The sequence below is a fragment of the Gobio gobio genome (genome assembly GCF_949357685.1).
Source record: "Gobio gobio genome assembly, chromosome: 21".
Taxonomy (NCBI): Eukaryota; Metazoa; Chordata; class Actinopteri; order Cypriniformes; family Gobionidae; genus Gobio; species Gobio gobio.
The window spans coordinates 34619631-34641664 of NC_137117.1; the positions used below are offsets into that span (position 1 = coordinate 34619631).

General features: G+C 39.0%; 2 protein-coding genes across 3 annotated transcripts in view; both read left to right on the top strand.

Moving 5' to 3' along the window:
• The window catches only part of LOC307117160 (uncharacterized protein), a 70518-nt gene extending 62107 nt beyond the window's left edge, over window positions 1-8411 (top strand). Inside the window, exons 6-7 of the mRNA XM_079801899.1 lie at window positions 2681-2800; window positions 7869-8411. Coding sequence (XP_079658025.1) covers window positions 2681-2800; window positions 7869-8333 — 585 coding nt within the window. The 3' untranslated portion in view covers window positions 8334-8411. The remainder of the gene's footprint in view (window positions 1-2680; window positions 2801-7868) is intronic.
• An 8143-nt stretch (window positions 8412-16554) lies between these two features.
• The window catches only part of slc2a4rg (SLC2A4 regulator), an 82060-nt gene continuing 76580 nt past the window's right edge, over window positions 16555-22034 (top strand). For both annotated transcript variants that reach the window (XM_079801896.1, XM_079801897.1), the window contains exons 1-2: window positions 16555-17377; window positions 20379-20590. In XM_079801896.1, the coding sequence (XP_079658022.1) occupies window positions 17186-17377; window positions 20379-20590 (404 nt within the window). In that variant the 5' untranslated portion in view covers window positions 16555-17185. The remainder of the gene's footprint in view (window positions 17378-20378; window positions 20591-22034) is intronic.

Sequence of the window (22034 nt, forward strand, 5' to 3'; positions counted from 1 at the left end):
TGTGTGACATTCTTTTGCCACATATGGAGATAAAATCTTCTTTATCACAGGTTTGATGATTGATGGCTTGTTTACACATATTTGATGCACACCTGTCTTTATAAACCTGACATACAGGACACCTATTTGATGTTTAAGCAAGGTTAAATAATAAATACTGTGTGTGTGTGTGTCTTTGACCTGCATTATTTCCGAGCCTGCATCTAGAGAAAATATTATTTAAGTTTGTGTTAAAGCGATCATGCAGTGCAGTTGTGCAGCACATGTGTCACTCCAGTGCACTGGGCCTGATTATGTAAGATGTGTTGGCAGTTTGCCCGTCCCGCCATGTGTTTTTTTGTTAAAGGCATCAGGGAGGAACCACAGAGCAGGTATAGTTGCTTCAGCCAGGGAAATAAATAGCAGCAAACACTGTAGCCATTCATCTGCCGGTATTAATCATTCATAGGATGTGTGTTTCTTTCCCTCTTTAATCATTGACTCGCTATACGGCGTACATATCTGCTCCTGTAATGATTAACTCACAGAACACTTCTATTGTAGAAACAAACACCAATCAGCGCTAAATTAAAGGAACAGTTCATGTCGTTTCAGACCAGCATGAACTTTCTTTCTTTCTTCCGTGGGACACAAACGGTGAAGTTTTGAAGTATGTACTGGCCACCGTTTTCTATATAATGAGAGGGAATGAGGACTGGGACTGTCGAGCTCCAAAAGGACATCGTAATAATATCATGACAGGGATTCATATGATTTTTGCTAAATATTCCAAGTGTTCTGAAGTCATATCATTTTGATCTTTATTCATTGATAATCTTCCCCTTCAGTGAACTGTTAACAGGGTTATTTTATTTGTATATACTATTATAGTTTTATTAATATTTAGATCAAATTTTTAAATGTTGTTTAATTTTTTGTATTTTCTTGTCATTTTTATTAGAAATTGTATTTCTTAATATTACTATTTCACATTTTGTTTGAGTTTTTATTTATTCATGGTTAGCAATTTGCAAGTGTAAATAGCATATTTTCTTAGCAATAGATGCTATGATGTTTACGCTATAGATTCTATTTACACTGTAAAAATAGCTGTATTTTCAATAAATGTAACCATATAAAATGGTTAGTTCCAGTTCTTGATTCTGATTGGTCAATAGCTGTGTTTGACCGCTTCACCCAATGGTTCTGTGTGTCACTACACAACACCCTCTTAACAACCACTCTTAGCAACGTAAACATGTTTGTTCTCATTGATATTCTTCATTGAAGCTTACTGTATTATAGAGTATTGTGAGATAGAGAGATCGAGTGAGCGAGTGTATTACCTGCATTTAGATGTCAGTCCTATGTTCATAATTAAAAATCTGTTTGAATGTCCGCTGCGATATCATGTCTTTTTAACAGTTAATGGGTTTCTCTGATCCCGTGCCCTGACACTGACAGCTAGTCAAAGCATTTGTCAGCTGCGTCTTGCTCCGCATTCACAACAAGTTTCAGTCTTTTCAATATAAAAGTCTTCGCAACTGACTGACTCACTCATATAGACGCCATTTAATGGCGTAATAATGTAAATTTGGTTGCTGTTCACGGTCAGGGACTATTTTTTCCAGCGGAAGGAAGGCTTTTAGGGATTTTACTTAATGAAAGTTGCGTTGATAAATATGTTTTGGCTTTAATATTTGTATTGTGTGCTAACCGTTTTATAAAAGCAATAAGGTACTGACTACCTTACTTAGGTACTGACTAATTGTGACTTATTCATGGTACAGCACAGCCTCTCGTACCTTATTGCTTACATAAATAGTGGCAGATACATAAACTGTAAAAAAATATGGACGTAGTGTCCGTGACGTCCCACAGGATTCTGAAGAGCAGATTTGAAGCGTAAAGTAGGGACGAGCTGGCCGTTGCCATCTTGGCAGCTCGTCAGCGCGCGTCACTCCCGGATAACTGAAAATGGGAAAAAAGGCGGGACGTGGGCGGAGCCGAGGTGACGCGATGACTAACAGACAGCAGATAAACGGCAATCCACCTGTCACTCAAAATGGCCACGCCCTTAATTATGCAGAACTTTAAGGCTTTATATAATGTAAACGAACGAGTCATAAAAAAATTCACCCCCCTCAGTTGTCATGAAGGGCAAAATTAGCCATATAGACCAAAAACACAATTTGTACCAGGCTGTAAACGTGTTTTTCTGCTGTAAAGTTGGGCGTTTTAACATGGAGCTCAATGAGATTCTGCTCCCTTCTGGAGCCTCTAGTGGCCAGTCGATGAATTGCAGTTTAAGTCACTTCCGGATTGGCTTCAGGAGAAACTGGAGGAGGTTGCCTCTTGGGCAGATACTATTTGCACCTCAGTGTTGTTGTACATTAAACGGTATGCAATAAAAACATACTGTAGAGTGTAAATTATTATATTTATTAAAATTATTAAAGCCCTCCCTACACCTACCCCTAAACACTTTATTATTAAACACACGTTATACACTTTTCGAATAATTTCTTCATTGAAAATAAATGTGATGGGAGAAGGGAGTAGAGCGAGTTCGTACTCGAGTGGATTTGTTGCGTCTTCTCTCATGAGCTCACGAACATGCCAATGAGAGCTTAAATTCAGATGACAAAATTCAGTCTGTTTGGGATCTGACCAGCCTGTGTGTTCCTCGTGTGTCCAACAGGAGGCGGTCTTCATGGGCAATGGGGAGCAGTACATTTGGAAACCACCAGAAGAGGATGAGGTCATCATGCCAGGGGTTCCTCAGCTGGAGAACGGACACAGCCATCCCACCGCCGTGGAGGTAACATCTCCCTCGCTAGCCCGGCACAGCAGACGGGATCGTGACATTTGTCTAAGTTTGCATGAAGGGATCGGGTTGCAGACTTTGACATTTGACCCCTAAAACCCAGGACGCATTTGCATACATTTCATACCTCTTCAGTCTGACCTTTGTCCGTCAATAAAGAGCGTTTTCTGGCACCGGAAGTGAGTGAGAATGATGGCTGCGGTCTGATAAATTGTGGCTAGAGAGCGAGAGAGAAAGCTTGAGCCTTCTTTTCTCCCTCCCCCCTTCCTGCTCTCTCTATCGCTGGCTTGGAATGGCATGACTAACAGACAGGTCAAAGGTCTGTAGACTGCGCTTATTGAAGACTGTCAGATCAGGGTTGGTGTGAGGGAAAGAGGGAAGGAATATGAGAAGAGGGGAGAGGTCAGGACAGACAAGCAGTCTGAAGCACTCTGGGTCAGCCTGTGTTTAATCAGCTTCCTGTGGCCAATCAAAACTTACAAGCTGGAATCAGTGTTTACAGCAAATGTATTCTGAAGAATATTAGGAACTTACAAGAACATTATAATAATAATACAAAAATAAACAAGATTTACTAGAAAATCTCAATTAGTTTCCACAAACTTTGATTAAATAATTGCAGCCTTGGTGAGCATAAGAGACTTCTTTCAAAAATATTACCCACCCCTAACTTTTGAACAATATGGTATCTCAATCTGTTTTACATCTATTTTAAGTAAAGTTCACTAAATTTAGTTATTTTTAGGTTATATGTAGGTTAAGGAACAATAATTTTAATTCAAGATACAAGTCTCTAAAGTATTATTATTATTTTTATGCATTGATCATACCACGACAATTCAGTGAAACTTTTAACTTCTGTTCTTAACTTTTATAATTTGTGCCTCGGGTGGCATTAAATGTACTTTTAAAAGACATTCTGTACATGCTTTGTTCATTAGTGGTGTAACTTTGGCTCAGAAGTGTTGACTGTTGAAACCGTTGAGCTGAATACACTTCTCCACATCTCTCTCACTTCTCTGCTCATTCCTTCTCTTGTCCAGACACGCCCAGTTTCATGTCATGAGGTGGGTGTGTGAGTGTGTGGGTGTGACATTGGCCCACTTCACCTAACACATTATACTAAACAAATAACGTCCATGAACGTTTCTGAACATCATGATTTTAGATCAAAAATTACATACAATGCTGTTCAAAAGATTTCTTTTTTTTTTCTTAAAAAAAGGAGAAGAAATTAGTACTTTTATTCAGCAAGGACACATTAAATTGATCAAAAGTGACACTAAAGACATTTATGATGTTACAAAAGATTTCTGTTTCAAATAAATGCTGTTCTCAACTTTCTGTTTCAACTTTCTATTCATCAAATAATCATGTGATTAGAGCAACGATGAACATTTTGCTTGGTCAAAATGACATTTTAAAATATATTATTCAAATAAAAAACAGTTATTGCAAATTATAATATTTTACAGTATAACTTTGTTTTTACTGTATTTTTTATTAAAATAAATGCAGCCTTGGTGAGCATAAGAGGCTTCTTTCAAAAACATACAAAATCAGTGAAAAAAGACAGTAGTGTATATGATTATAAACAAAGGAATATGCATAATGTAATATATGATAACTGAAGAATTCTGAAGAATTAATGGCGCTTTTCTATACATGTGATGATGAGTGTCCATGGGCCCTATTTTATTGATCTGAACGCATGGCCTGAAGCACATGGCGCGGGTGCACTTAGGGCGTGTTTGAATCCACTTTAAAAAGGTCAAGGTGCAAGCGGAAATACTGAACGCTTCTCCAGAGAGGAATCTATTTATAATATTTAAAAATGTTTGGGTGCTGCTGCGCATCCCTGTGTGTGTAATAATCAGAGTGTATGCACATTGTGCACCCGCCTACAGGTCAGGGTTGCCAGGTTTTCACAACAAAACCCGCCCAATTGCTACTCAAAACTAGCCCAAAACAAGCCCAATCGCATTCCCGGGGCTAAATATCACATAATTGGGGTCAACCCAAATTATTCAAATATTCAACCCGCGGACAGCCCCCGGCAACAGTGTTGAAGTTGCCCAGGTACAGGTGCCCTTTAAATAACACAAAAATACTGACTTTAGATAAGATTTTTGTTGGTCAATGGCGCAGTCGTTTTCAGTTCCTCAAAAAAGCAACACGCCAACAATGCGCCTGAACACACCTGGTTTTCAGATGGGTGCGAGTGCATTTGCTAGTTAAACAACGTGGTGCTGGACGTAACAATGATAACTCCGTCGGGCTGAAACTAGCAAGCCTGCCGTCGCATTGCGCCGGGTGTACGATAGGGCCCTTTGTCTGTCACAATGCCAGATCATTTAAAGATGTTTCAAATGTGTCCGATGCATTTGGTGGTCTGCGCCGGCTCACACACATGCCTATAGTGTAAACTAAACACCTAATATGCATGGGCATGACGTCACCATTTTCACAGATTCACGTTTACCATAATGGTCTCGTTTTCAAAAACTTGCACTTTGAAACTTGTTTTCAAACGTTTGCATTTTCAGGCCCCCAAAATGCAGTTGTCATGTAAATGGACGGCAAAATCACATAAAAAGTTCTGTTTTTAGTTGAAAAGGTGTGTAAACGGCCCCTAAACCACATGTCACACTTGTAGTTTCTCTGCGAGTTGTAAAAACTGCATGTATAATTATTAAACCCAAATGATTACATTATATTAATATATTATAAATTTACAGCTGGAATTATTTTCTATTTATCTATTGTAACTATCTAAAATAATCTAGTAGTTGTCTTTGACCTAAAAAAATAAAAATAAATAGGAAAATATATTGACTTGTATCTGGATTCTAGATCTTTGAAGTATTATTTTGATATTAATACCTAGTTCTGGCATGAATCTCTTGATGGCGCATTCTGATTTTTCTTAGTGATCACATCATTATCTCATAGGGCAGCTGATTGGTTGCTGTTACATCAGTGGCCAATGAGCTGTGGCTCAACATTCAAATACCGGTAGTGTTGCTGTTAGCAATCTGCAGCGCGCTTTCAGAAACCCTCCGCCTTCCCCAGCTCCACCTGTATAGATCTGCTATGGGGGTTATTTCATGTATGTCACATGTACAGCAGCAATAGCATGTCTCACATGCTCACAGCAATGTCTGTGAATGTACTTGCAGTAGCAAGTCTTGATTCTTGCCCTGAGGCAGCAGCAGCGTAGCAGATCTATTACACCAAGACCAAATACATTAACATCGCCATATCCATTACCATGCAAATCTCTCAGAGAGTTGTCATCACAGAACTCGTGCTTATTTAATTTGAGATCTCTGAACGGTACAAAAAAGCCTCTGTGCTTTTGTTTCAAAGTGCAAACACACCTGCGTGAATGTGTGTACGCACACATGCAGCCAGTCATGTAAGATTGAGCTGCTTCAGAAGACTGCATTTGTAAGGAGAGAAATGAGAGAAAAGTGTGTGTTTGGGGGGTTGGCGGTGCGAATGCAAGGGAATGAAGCAATATGAAGGGGAAAGAAAGAGAGTGAGAGAGTGAGTGAGTGAGAGAGAGAGCGAGAGGAAGGAGAAAAAAAACTCTCAAGGCTTTCTCAACAGCTGCAGAGAGTTTTGAAACCCCCATCATTGTGATTTCCTCTCGCTCTGCAAAGCACTGCACAGCACGGTAAACAATGCTCGACACGGAGGAGAAGAGATCAGCGTGGCGCACACACACATCTGGGAGTGTCGAACAACATCGAACTCAGCGGTTTTCCTAAAATCGGCTGGTTCAGTCATGCCTGCGTTCAGACGCATGCTATGCTTCATGCCGCGGCCTGCAGATTACAGTACAGGCTAAAAAACTGCAGCGTTGTTAGAGGTGTTAACATGACAAACGCAGTTGCATCCACAGCTCTTATTCATGCCATAACGTCTACACACGAATGCCGTAAAGGTCACTATGTGAGTTGGAGATCTGAGTAGAGTTCTTGACTGAGATTTTACGCATGCCATTGAACTGGGAGTGCTAAATGTCATCTTGCAGAGAGAGGGCATGTGAGGTTACCAGAGCGCGCACACTCACGTCTGGTTCACTATCTTTGTGGGGACTCTCCATAGACGTAATGGTTTTTATACCGTACAAACTGTAAGTTCTCTCCCCTTACACTAACCACAAAACTCCTTCTGTATGATTTATAAGCTTGTTTCTTTATGGGGACCTCAATTTAGATCCCCATGAGTCAGTGTGCATTCAGGTTGAAGTCCCCACCGGGATAGAAACACACGAACACACACACATCACTGTACATATAAGACGTTTTTCTTTTTCAATCACATACTTGTAATAGACCACACATGGATGTTAAAGGAGGATTTGTGGGAAGTCTTCCCAGCCGTTTACCTCCTGTCTGGTCAGCGGGGTTGATGCCGCGTCAGTGGGCTGCTGTGGTGAAAGTTTAACTGGCTTATCTGCAGGTTAGGTAACATTGCTGCTCTCTGCAGCCAGATAAGAGCGTTTACACTGGCTCTGTCGATCACGGCCAAAGTGGGTCATGTTTCTGCTGTGTGCAAGCAGAGTCCTGTTACCACGCAGCCCTCCGTCAAACACACCGCCGTGGGCGTTTATGTACTACGCATACTACATCTTCAGGCATATTAGAGGATTATCTGTCCTGTTGTCTTTTACTTTTAGTTTGCTGTCACTGTTACTATTGATCAAATTTTGAACAAACCCCTATTTATGAGAATGGGACTTTATGAATGAGACCTCAAATGAATGAGACTTGTTGAGGAGAGGTTAGTTAAACTGATGGAGAGGAACAAATATCGTATAGATTTGAAGATGGGGCCAGTAAACAACCACCTAGATTGAAATGAACTTTGCGAATGCATTCTGCGCTCTGTGTGTTTAATGTTTTTTTGGTAAATCCTTCAGCACTCTAACTGTAACTTGAGAATGTGCTCCACGGGACAGTTATTATTACGAAATCCACTTTGGCACAGCTGATCTTTTGCACACTCTTGAGTGTTTCTCATGCTGTGGTTCTCTCTCTCTCTCTGTCCTCAGATCTCTGACATGTACTCTACCGTTTGTAAGACCCTGAAGAGGAGACACCAGCAGGGTCAAAGCCAGGAGGAGAGCAGGCCGATGGCCTCTGCTGCGCCCCAGGAAGAGGACAGGGGCGCCGCGGGCTGGCCCGCAGCCGGTGCCACGGGGGAAGAGGTGTGGGGGAGGAGCGGCCCCCAGGAGGAGCCCTGCTACGAACCTGTGGGAGAGAAGACTTGGCCCCGGGGCCTGGCGGTGGAGTCGGACCCGGCTTACGCCACCATCGATTCCCACCGGAAAAGGGAGAAGCTGGCCAGCAACACGCTGAAGGCCAAAAAGAAGCCCGCACAGGGTCCGGGCAGAGCCATGACCTGCGAGAACTTTTACGAGACAATCGGCGATGTGAAGCAGGGAGCAAACGCAGCGAGCACCACCACTATCTTTACCTTTAACGACGGCATGGAAATGTACGTTACGGGGCTATAAAAACAAGCCTGACTTAAACCGTCAAATTAAACACCTACGGAGGGGAAAAGAACAAACTGCAGCCCAAATGAAAAGATACACACAGCTTACAGCTGCCAAACACACGCCAACCTACATAACCAGAAGACCAATGTATATTTAATGGAGAGCAACACTCACGCAGACAAAAACAACACTGAACTGGCTGAACAGCCGGGTGGTTTTTAGCATGCTCACCAAACACAGGGATCTAAACTGGTTTTTTCACCGTGCTACAGCATTCGCTACACGGCAAAAAAATGATTTCTCTCTTGTTTTTTAGTAATTACCTAATATTCTTAAATCATGGTACATTTATTTGAGAAGCAAAATTACATTAGATATAATTTCTTGTTTTCTGGAAAACAAAAACATCCAAATGAAGTGGCTTTATGCTTAAAACAACAAATGTCTGCCAATGGGGTAAGAAAAAAAGTCTGGTAAATAAACTTGTTTCCTCTTTTACCCCATTGGCAGGTATTTTTTCTTATTCTAAGTATAATCTCACTTAGTTTCAATAATTTTTAGGACCAGATTTAGTAACCGCTTAGGCCAGCCTAAACCCTCTTTTATCAGGATTGACTGAAGACACACCATGACATTTTTTTTTTTTTGCAGCATACACTCTAAAAAAAAAAAGGTTCTATATTGCACCAAAAATGGTTCTTGGCTCGTAATCATAGGGGAACCTTTTTTAGTGCTATATAGCACCAATTTTGGTGCTTCAGTGGTTCTTCAGCGGTTCTTCAGAGGTTCTTCAGCGGTTCTTCAGAGGTTCTTCACCGGTTCTTTGACTAAGGTGCTATATAGCACCTCTGAAGAACCGCTGAAGAACCACTGAAGCACCAAAATTGGTGCTATATAGCACTAAAAAAGGTTCCCCTATGATTACGAGCCTTTTTTTTTAGAGTGTACGCATTTGTAGGAGAATCCTTTTGAGACGCAAAATGTATGGGAGGAGAGCATGAACAGTGCACTATGATTTACTAAGGATCGCGGTAGTCAATTTACTGGTATTTGCTCCATTATTAAACGCAGAAAAAAGCTTCTTAACCCATTTTGCCCTTGTCATGCTGCAATAGTCGATCAAAAGATCAACTAGGAACAAAAAGGTTACAGAGAGCACGTGATAAAATGGGACAATTTTCTCCACTCGTGTTCATTTATTTGGAATGCTAGAGGAAGTTTTTAATTTGCTGTGCCTGTATTGTTAGTAGATTACCCGCACCTGATTATCATTGGCTCTGCTCGTTTGCGACTAAATGCTAATTTGCGAATATTTTGGTAGATTGCGCGAGCCATAATAGAAATGAGCTGCTGTGTTCTTTAGTCGCAGAAATTTCCACTCATCAATGCTTTTATGGTATTGTGGTCTCGAGCTAAATTGCTCTCGGGTGTGTTTCCCGTAAACCGATGTAACTCGCTGCTTAACTACCATAATATCGTTGAAGAAATCCACTAGGGCTGTGTTTAACTCCACTTTTAGACATACACTCGCAAACTTCTCTAAGCACTTCCCCTTGAGGGAATCGGCATTTTGAAATGCGTTCAACTTCGTCAAGTGGACGGGGGAAGTTTATTTCCCTTGACCTTTTGATTTTGACCGAGGGAGTGAGTCCACTTAACATGTACACTTCAGGCAGATCCATAGACCACAATGCACCATGATTGTGACGTCAGAGCAGGTCGCGCTTAATTTACCCCCACCTCACACAAATGTAAGATATTGTTATTTTGACATTTAACCGCATTCAATACTTGTTGTAGCTACCTTAAGCTGGCTGTTTTTAACACAGTTATAGTTTATTGTATTGTTATCATTTTTGTTTGTGTATTTTTTATATTTTATATTTAATATAATAATATATTAGTATTCATGTTTAATATTTGTTTTTTGAACAATCCAAGCATACATACAGGTCTATAGAATGGTACATAAAACAAATTCATAAGGGGAAAAAACTGTAAATAAGAAATCAGCTCCATTGCAGATCCCAAGTGATCAACGGTTTAGGCCGCGTTTCATTTAAACACATTTCAAGGGTTCCACCAGTAGTGAGCACTTGTGCAATGTAATCGATGACGTACATCCGAGTGAACGAGACGGAGGGAAGTTAGTGAGGAAAGGGCATCAAAAATTGGACTTAAACACACCCTAGCTAATCGCGAATTTGTCGTTTAACGGAGTAAAAACTTATTTTAGTAAATTCGTTTGAGATTGAATTAATGCTAGATTTTTTGCTATAAATGGACTAATTCAAAATTTTCCCAGTTATTTTGCTTTATTGCAGACTCATTCTCACGTACTAGAGAACTCTTCAAAAATGGTGCTTTAAATTTCTTGAGACACTATAAAAGACGTATATGACATTTGAATACATTCAAAATAAAAGATATAGATATTTTGCTCAAGATAAGGGTTTGACATGTCATGCAAACATGAAACTGCTTGTTTCATGTTCCATTGTTCCATTGTTGACGAGGGATGTCGTTCCAACCACACAACTTTGCAATGCTGTTTGCAAATATTTGTTGGAACTATATAGTTTCGGGGAACACGTTGAGGGGAAAACGACTCGTTGAACTATGCTGATAACGACTGAACTTGCGACCATATTGGCTAGCGATGCTTTTGGGAATTGCACCAATGTTTAGTAAATCTGGCCTATATTATCTTAAGTGATTTTGCTTCTCTTGTTTAAAAAATGTTTAGATATTTGTACTGAAAAGCAAGCCAAAAATACTGAATAAGAAAAAGATTTTTTTGCAGTGTAATGATAGTTTACTGTAGGGTTCAATTCACTGTATGACTTGTAGGAGAGTTTGGATCTGATTCAATCAGACTGTTGGTCAGTCCCACTGCCGTGTGAGCACTACCTGCAGATTAACACAGGGATCACATGAGACGTCAGCTTAACCCCCCTTCGCTCTGAAAACACACCTGACTGGTTCTCTCAGCTTGAGACTGCCGGCCACCGCCACAGTGTTAGTTTAGCTGAAATAGAATACCGAGTTAACTTCTCTTTTTTTCCACCTAAAACATTATGTATGCGGGGTGACAGTTTAGGTGGTGTACATACAGTATGTGTGGTCATTTTTCAATACGCACGTAACTTACAGTCGGGCTCAGGCGGAATCTGCAGATATTTTTGCACTGATCTTTGGAGAAGAATCTGCATCATTGTGTTTTAATGCTGATAAAATGAGTTTAACAAATCTACCTGGTTACCTGAATGCATTACATACAATTATTATTACTTTACAATAAAATACATACATATAATTTTTTATATATACACCAACGTTCAAAAGTTTGGGTTCTGTGCGTTTTTTGAATGGTTTTGAAAGAAGTCTCTTATGCTTCAGCGTGTATTTGATCAAAAATAGAGTAAAAACATTAATACTGTTAAGTACTATAATAATTTTAAATAACTTTTCTATTTTAATATATTTTATCAATGTAATGTTTTGTGTGATGACAAATCTGAATTTTCATAAATTATTGTGGAAACCAAGGATAATTTTTTTTTAATGGTTCTTTGATTAATATAAATAAAAAAAATAACTATTTTTATTTGAAATAGAAATCTTTTGTAACAATATAAATGTCTTTTCTGTCATTAACTGTATATCTTACTGACCCCAAACTTTTGAACGGTAGTGTGTGTGTGTGTGTGTGTGTGTATGTATATATATATATATATATATATACAGTATGTATGAGTGCTGTCAAATCGATTAATCGCATCCAAAAAAAAGTTTGTGTTTACATAATATATGTGACCCTGGACCCTCATATGGGTAATTTTTTTTTCAATTGAGATTTAAACATAATCTGAAAACTGAATAAATATGTTTTCTATTGATGTATGGTTTGTTAGCATAGAACATTATTTATTATTATTATTATGAAAATCTGGAATCTGAGGGTGCAAAAAAAATCTTAATTTTGAGAAAATCGCCTTTAAAGTTGTCCAAATGAATTCCTTCGTACTGCATATTACTACTAATAATATCTTAATGATTTTTGGCATAAAAGAAAAATCGATAATTTTGACCCATATAATGTATTGTTGGCTATTGCCTCAAATATACCCGTGAGACTTATGACTGGTTTTGTGGTCCAGGCTACACATATGTGCCGTGTATAGTTATTATGCATATATAAATATGACTCAAATCACATGCATGTTTATATTTAAGAAGAAAAAAATTATATTTATATAAATATTTATACAGTATAAATATGTCTTAAATATATATGTATGTGTGTGTATTCAAATATACATAATTATACACAGTACACACACACATATTATGTAAACAAACTTTTATTGAATCGCGATTAATCGATTTGATCGCGCGCACACACACATATGGTATATATACCATTATTATTTACAGTAAATACATTAAACAATGATTTATATACAGTATATACAAATATCTAATAAAGAAAACTGCAAATACTTGATATATAAACACTTTTGCAGAGCTTTCCGTGGAGTTTTGCGGGTGCAGATTCCGCGTGGGCCTTCTTAAAGGTCACTTTATGACTGTGTAAGTGCATTAGCTCTTCAATTTCTTTTGTTTTTTGTTATTTTGTCTATAGCATGCCACTTCTGCTCAATCTTTGGATGTCAGGTAGTTTTAGTGATATGCCACTCGTTTCTCACAAGATTTGAATTTTTCTTTTTTTGGCAACATTAACAGGATGGAAAGTGAAAAGAAAAAAGAAAAAGCAAAACACGATTTTCTTGGGATGCCTCAGCCTAGCCAGTTAACATGTCATTTTCGATGGCCTTTGTTAACATCGGAGTTTATGAGGCTTGTAGCGTCAGTGTGCTGGAACATTGTGGTGTGAGTACAGAGGGCAATAAAGGCTTCTAGTTTGGCCGGGGCCGCTCTCGATCCACCGCTCTCAGGTCAGTGTGAGCCAGCACTGCTCCCCGGCTCACTGGGCCTCCGACTGGCTTAGCCGCCAGCAGCATTTCATGGAGGCAGTGTCCAAGGAAAACACAGCACAAGGCTTATGGTTGCTAGTAAACGTCTTCTGGAAGAGCGTCTCATATTCTGGGCTGTCTGTGCGACTTGATCCTATTGTAAACAATGCCTTTCCCACATGCATTATGGGAGCTTGGATTAGGATCGGGGAAAATAACAGCACAATGGAGCAACCTCTGCAAGGGGAAACCATTTGAGGTGATCCCCGAAGACTTCCGAGGCCCGTCAGCATGAAATAAAACAACTCGAATGCATGGTTGGTGATTTTACTACACTGCATATACAGATCATTAAAGTCTGTTGGAGGGCTACAGGAAAGGCCCGGAGGAAAGGGATTTTGGGATTCGAGAGGGCCAAATTATCAGCTCAGGGATGGATAGATAAGAGTTCATTAAGGATAAATAACCAAGACACTGTCCTCATCCATGTCACATGCAACCTCTGGTGAGAAACGTTGGGTTTGTCATGTCAGTTTTAATATATACTCAGATGAAAGATTTTTATGGCACTCTATTTTCTTATAAAATTGTATTGGTTAACTTGTTTCCACTTGTAGCAACATGCTCAAAAAAGCTACTATCACTGCCATTCACGTGTTCCACTGTTCTGTTCAAGTAGGCCGCAACTATTTCCTTGCTTGCAATGCATGCTCCTGAAAACAAAAGCTCTCGTTTTTTTTCTTTATCCTCTCTGGTGCATCAAATATATACTGTATAATTCATACCCGTGCCTCACACTATAAGACAGTGCCAAAAAAACAAAATACCGGCCACCAAATGGGAAGAGGAGGAGACACAACAGGCTGCTGCTGCTGCTGAGAGGTTATGGATCGTCTCAGGGAGCACAAAGCACATATCTGGTCCAGGACTCGTCCAAAACAGTGGGGATCTGGTCTCACAGCAACTCTAGGCCCTCCCTGCCGTTTTTAGCATGTGTCCTTGAGACTTGATGTTTGCCATATTGAGGGAGGAAGTGTGCTCCACTTTAGCTTTGGCTTGGCGGTTCCTCCCACTCCTGAATCTGTCCTTCTAGCACAGGGCCGGCTTTGTATAGTGGGGCGGATCGGTGCTTTTGATGTTGACGCTTCTTCTGAAAGAGGCTGGGAGAAGCGATCGTCCAGATCGTCCATTGTTTTTGTCCAAAAACGAGGGTGTGATTTGTACAGATTGCACAATTTGTTCTTAAAAGAGGCAGAGACACGACAGGCCTGAAGTATATTTATTGGCAAGTGTGTAAATAAAATATCTAATAAAACTCCCGTCTGCTTGCGTTAAACAGATGACATTCGTTGACATTCACCCAACCATTTATGGTTCAACAAAAATAGACATTCTACCCATAACGAAACAGACCAAATTGCATGTATATAGAGCGTACATCAATGCTACATAACTATGAAAAGAAAAGCTCTGGTATTGATGTTTTAAAAAGCAATGAAAGGGTTACTACTTCTGCCGTTTAGGCTGTATGTTGTGAAGTGTGTACATAGTAACACTGCTTCCCCAGCATATGTCCTTGGCTTGAGTTTATGTGTGGTCCACCCAAAGTGTAACACAGAGTATATGGTGTATAAAAAAAAATATCTGTTTAGTAATATTCTGTGCAAAAGATTGTAATGTTTTCTATATATATATAAAAAAAAAATCATTCATATTAATATTTGTTTTTACTTTTTTAATAAAGTTGCACCTTATGATTGGTTGTGTGCTGACTATAGCATGTGTGTTTATTATCATTGGAGAATGAGAAAAGGCTTGTTATCGGACACATTATGTCTTTGTAAATGTCTAGAAGTAACAAAGGCAGGGTTGCCAACTTTCACGCATTTGGCGTGACACTCACGCTTTCAGGCTCTGTCTCACGCTCTCACGCTGCCCAACTTAATCTCACGCCAAACTGCCAAACCTGCTTTTGATATTAAACAAAGTCTAAGCTTTTAGATTTGTTTAAGTTTTAATGCGAAATTCAAACAATAAATAGCGTTTTGGCGCTAATATGGCATAACAGTTAAAGCCAGAGTGTTGAAAAACGGAGATGCGACATCTCATCTCGCGGGTGCGCGCGCGGTCACGTGCTCCACGGAGCTCTCAATACTTCTAGCGCTGTGTCAATGCATTTGAATGGCTTGATACACAACATCTCCACTTCAGGTGTTTGCAGCAAGTTTTGGTAAACAGTACAGCATAGTGTGCATTGATTATTACGTCAACCATACAGGATCTTACGTCAACCATACAGGATCGTTTTATTATAGAGAGTGATGGAGATGCAACATTGTTAACATTAATGTTAATGTTTTTCCTGTATTTAGCCCTCATACACTCATACACATTGATGGTCAAATGTGACCATACACCTTAACTATTTTTCAATTGAATAAATGTTCTATATTTTAGTTCAAAAATATTAATTGAATATTTTGAGATATTTTGGTACTAAATACTATCTGTGCAATAATTATGGTCCTGACCATTTAAAATATTTTTCTTCTAATATTTTTCTTATTTATATTACAATTAGTATTAAGGTTGAATTAGAGAATTCTTATTCAAAGAGGCAAATTAGAGTCATTTTGTGGCTTGAAAAATAATAATTTCCATTTGTAATGCCATTACCCACTGGTGCCTTTATGGCTCTTTAATCAATATACATGTATCTAATCTAGTTCTAAACGTATTGCAGTTTTGCATTTTAATAAATATTTTGATATGATCAAACACTAGATTTCTTTAAATGGGAAATTTTAAAATGTTAATAACGTACATATCCTTATTTCCTTATATGTACATCAGGCTATGAATTGATACTGAAATCGATATAATCGTACGGTAATTGGTTAAGTACCCCCCCCCCCCCCCCCCCCCAAAAGCAAAGAAAATCTCACCCCAACCTGATCTCAAAAGTTGGCAACCCTGCAAAGGTTGGGTTGTAAGAGTGAGAACTGCACATGGGGTGGTGGTTTTGAAGACTTTCTGAAAGAAAAAAAATACATTTTTCTGAAAAAAGAAAAAAAAAATCTACACTGGTTTGCTTGTTTACTGGTTTAGGATGGTCTCCCAGTCTGGACAAGCTGTTACTCGGCTGGTTTACCTAATCTCCCTGTCTGACCGGGTGAAAGTGCCCGAAACCCCTCTAAAAACAGCCTGATAGGCCAACTAAAACTAGCAAACCAGTTTAGGCTGGTTTGAGAGGTGTGTGTGTGTGTGTGTGTGTGTGAGAGAGAGTGTATGTTTTATCAGGGAAGCTAGCGCGGATACTCTTTAAAAATTATGCCTCAGTCATGTTTGTATTGTTTTGTGTCAGACGAGTGAATATTTTTATTATTTCTTTCGCCGCGCATAGACATTCAAGCTGAGAAACTGTTCGTTTTTAAAAGTGCGTCAATTTTTACCGGGGCTTTTTCTCTTCCTCTCTGTCTGTACCGGCCGGCAAACCATCGAGACACACCCCCTAAACGCTTGAAAAAAAATCACTCCGACGTTTCCCGAACTGCCAATCAGCTGCAGAGCTGCGATGGCCGCGTGCCTAAATAGAATGTTTATGTATGCCGAGAGCCAATCAGAATCAATGAGGGGAGGAGCCGTGCGAATCTCGCCTGGATGCACGCGCAGGATAGAGTGGGCGTGGTGTCGAGCTCGGCGAGAGAGAAAAGCAAAACAATCATTTTTATCCCCTTTACCGGCTGCTTTTAGGGTCCGTAGTGAAATACACTCTCGACAGGGAGTCGTAGTCCACACAACACTGTTAAATGCATCTTATCCCGCTCAGCACTCAAATCTACCGAGAGCTGGTGATCTTGTGAAGTCACATTTGATCCAGGACAGTCGAAAATGACTTCCAAGCGGCTCCTCGAGCAGCCTCGAGCCGGCGACAGCACGCACGCGGGGGGCTGCGCCGGCCAGCGCGAGCCTGTCACTGGAAAAGCGCTGCATGAAGGTGCTTTCAGGAGTTTTGGCAAGGAAATCTCTCCAAATGGACATTACTATACCTCAGCGAGAGAGATGCACTACATTCACAAGAAAGTAAGTGGTGCTTACTCAACTTTTGGGTTTTCGACAGTTTGCTGCATTCATAAACAAGCCAACGCGACTGTCGGAAAACTGCCGACGGCTATCGTGGATGGCAGCTCTGCTTTTCTATTAAAACTCAAGTTTGCATGGAGAAATTGCTTGTGAAGTAAGCGCGACTTAATTTATGCGTTGCCGTTATATTGACGTTAATATCGCGAGGCTGTAACTGTTTTTTCACGTAGTTGAAAATGGCGACATAACTTGCATGTTCAAAGTTTAAACGAAAAAAAAACAAAAAAAAAAACAGTGGGTTGGTACATTTAACCGACTCCCCCCTCCCCCACAGTGTATCCGACGCGAGCTGAAGCCGGTGGAAGGGTTTGTTTTTACAGGAACACCGTTTAGTGTCGTCTGGTGACTTTCTAGGATATTTTCTGATCGGTGTTTCCATAATGCAACGTGCGTAGTTTTAAAGTCGCATATTCTAGTCATGGGTTATGCATTGCTTCTGGATGAATGGGTGATAAGTGAACCATACGTCGCTGAGTTCCATCGAACGTTTGAGCGTTCGCTTTAGAACCGCCGCGTCTGTCCAGTAGAGTGGAGCGCTCGCGACACGCCCCTTCCATGATGACGCGTCAGAGAATGTGCTCGCTCTGATGTCGGACGTGCACTTGACCTGCGTGAGCTGTGCAGGCAATGCAACAAATACACGACTGCGTGCATTTATTGAAACCCATTCAAAGTATCAAGAAGTATCATATATTTATGACTTCATATGTATTTTATTTATTTTTAGATAAAGTGCTTGGTTTTAGAGGCATGCAGTTGAAAAGTATAATCCATTATAAGGCAGATCAGAAATAGAAATCTAATCTTAGGCCCCAGATTTTATATAAAGAACAATCAGTGTTAAAGTTTTGTTGCTTTTGGTCAATGTTTTACAGCTTTGAGGATAAATAAACTTTTGGCATAAATCAGTGGTTCTCAACCTCCTTGACTCGACTTCCCGCTGTCCAACACAATATTCGAAGGCAATATGAACATATTTTGTTATGAACACAAACTGGTATTAATACGAATTTAAGAAGTCAATTATATAATCCAAAATCATTTTGTGATTTCAAGATCTGTATGTTTATCAATAAAAAGTTATGATTTTATTTGACATATTATTATTATTTTTCATTTTTATTCAGATCAGAGCTGGATTATTTTGATATATAATAATAGCAACGTATTAATTTAAATGCTTTTGAGTCATCTTGGACATATTTTTTTCCCAGGTAAATGGACCAAAATGATTGGACTCATCTTGTCTGTCCAATTTTTTTGAATAGATATTCTTTCTGGAAAGAGAACGTTAATTAACTTTTGTCATTTTAAAAAAGGGACAAGGGACAATGTATAATTAATGCAATGCAACTCTGCCTGTAATGCAACAAATGCTCGACTGCAATGTTTGGGGTGTGTGTGCATTTATTGAAACCCATTCAAAGTCAAACTATCAAGAAGTATAATATATTTATGACTTCATATGTGTTTATTTATTTTTTAGATAAAGCGCTTGGATTTAGAGGCATGCAGTTGGTCAATGCGTTACAGCTTTAAGGATAAATAAACTTTTAGCATAAATCAGTGGTTCTCAACCTCCTTGACTCGACTATAATTTGTTATAATTTGATTTTAGTTTCCTTATTGATTTTATTTGTTTTTCAGTATTTTAATTCAGATCAGAGCTAGATTATTTATTTTGATATATAATAATAGTAAAGTATTCATTTAAATGCGTTTGAGCCATCATGGACGTATTTTTTCCCCCGAGGAAAATAGACTAAAATGATTGGACTCATCTTGGGCTGTCTGTCCAGCTTTTTTAATAGATAATCTTTCCGGAAAGAGAACGTCCCTATAACCCCCTGTTACTGACTAGCAATAGCAAATCATAATTAATTTTTGCCATTTTAAAAAAGGGACAAGCCCTTCAACATGTATCTGGTCCAACTTATCTATAATCATTTATAATATATCCATCAATTAATATATAATTGATACATTTAAAAAAAAAAATTGTATTAACAAAAATATTTTAGATTCATAAAAACATACATAGGCACAATTATGTATCTATAAAACTAATTTAAGAACATTTAAGTGAAAACGCTTGACTAGTAGTGTATTTGCGTACAACACATTGAATTTCATACTATAAATGCATTAACCCTCATCATGCACCAAAAAATTTACTGGATTCGATGAGTTTTGTGGTTAAAATTTAAAAAAAGTAACACATCCTTCCCTCGCGGGTCAGTTTGACCCCCATAGGAATGAATGGAATGCGAGGAATGCTTCAGTACACATAGAAAACTGCTCAAAATTCACACTAAAATGCTTTAAATACCAAAAATTGGTTATATAATTTCTACATGTGTATCTGGATGCATACTGAAGTTAACTGACTTTAGGACCCAGCGGAACAGCTTGTTTGCTCCATACTGAGCTATAGGGCCATCAAGTGGCAAGAGCCGTCAAATATATTCTTATGTTATAATTTTTTCCACAAGAGGTCAGCAAAGACACCCAATGTAAGATATTTTGAGCTAAATTAAAAGGGTTATGCAAGTGTGAGTTATTTTGAATTTGAAGTTGAAAGAATGTGATTAAATAACTATGTATTTATTATTTATTGATAAAATCTAGTCCTTTAAATGAAATAAAATTTGACCCGTGAGGGAAGGATTTGTTACAAAATGTGAGGGAAGGATGAGGGTTAATATAACTACCATATCAACCAAACTGTGTCAATCTGCACAGTGCTCGATGTAGTGATGGGAGGAGTTCAGTGGCAGCTTTCAGACCTGACCGGTCATTTTGCTTAAATCATTTAGGATGGGTGTTTATGATGTTGAAGACTTTAAGAAATAGCTTGGCAAGTCACAGAGAGAAAACTATTCTTATAGTTGCTATCTAGTAAACCAGAAGTATATCTCTCTTTCTTTTTTTCCTTTCTCAGTTTGCATGTGGCAGAGAAGAGGTCGAACAGAGCTCAGGTGGGGTCCTTAAACACGGCTGTCCTGCTCATCACCTGGTCCTGAATGGCATCAGGCTACAAGACCAAACCCACGTGGAGGCTCTGAGCCCAGTGAGAGGGCCAGGATGTCACCTTCCATCTCCCGAGACGCCACACCCGCACACGTCCTCCATCATCCCTGTCCCACATGACAGGTCAGTTCTGAATGTGTACTAAGAGTCGGCTAAAGTATGAAATTCAAATACACTACGTCTACTAAACGTTTTTTACTTGAATGTTCTTAAATTAATACATAATTGTGGCTATTTGTGATTGTTTTTATGAAACTAAAGTACTTTTATTTAAAAAATCTATTATTAATTAATGGATATATTATATATTATTGATAGAGAGGTTGGAACAGATAGTGAAGGAATGTGAACTGTGAACTCCTTCCCAGAATGCACCACATGAAGTTGATTTAGTAAATATAATTGCACATTTTCTGGTCACTTCCCAAACTTCTATTTGTGTTATTCAATAGTTTTGATGTCTTTTCTATTGTTCCAAAAAGTGGACAATTACACTGAACAAAATGATAAACGCAACACTTGTGTTTTTGACTTTTTCCAAATTCTGCCAAATTCTCTGAAACGCCTTTGGAGACGGTATGAGATTATGGTAGAGAAATGAACATTCAATTCACGGGCAACTGCTCTGTAGTCAGCATGCCAATTGCACGCTCCCTCAAAACATTGTGCTGTGTGATAAAACTGCATGTTTTTGAGTGGCCTTTTATTGTGGTCAGCCTAAGGCACACCTGTGTAATAATCATGGTTTCTATTCAGCATCTTGATATGCAACACCTGTGAGGTGGATGGGTTATCTCGGCAAAGGAGAAGTGCTCACTAACACAGATTTAGACAGATTTGTGAACAATATTTGAGAGAAATAGGCCTTTTGTGTACATAAAAAAGTCTTAGATCTTTGAGTTCAGCTCATGAAAAATGGGAGCAAAAACAAAAGTGTTGCATTTATAATTTTGTTCAGTGTATTATAATAAAGAGCAACAGTCATGTTACGGAAGTAAAAACCGCATTTAACATTTATTTATAAAGAAATTGATTGGTTGAATGATATTTAAAGATGGCAAGGTTGATAATAGAAGGTATTTTTTTGAAGTGGTGGATTGGAATTTGTGGTGAAAATATGCGCGCGCACACACACACACACACACACACACACGCGCGCGCGCACACACACACACACACACACACACACACACACACACACACACACACACACACACACACACACACAGAGTTGTTGTTCCCATGCAATAGAGCAAGTTAAGCTGTGTTGAAATCAAGCAAACCAGGCCTAAGGGAAACAAGTTTGTTTTTACATTTTTTGGCCCTGTCTGTTTAAAAGTAAAATGTGTGTTAAATTGTTTCTTAATCGAACATGTTTTAATCTGTTCATTGGTTAAACTGTCATTCCACTTGCTTGCGTTCAATTGCTCACAAGCCTTTATGGTGAACTGGATTAAAGGGATCACCCAAAAAATAATTTACTCGCCCTCATGTTGTTCCAAACCTGCATGAGTTTCTTGAACACAAACGAAGATATTTTAAAGGATGTTGGTAATCAAACAGTTGA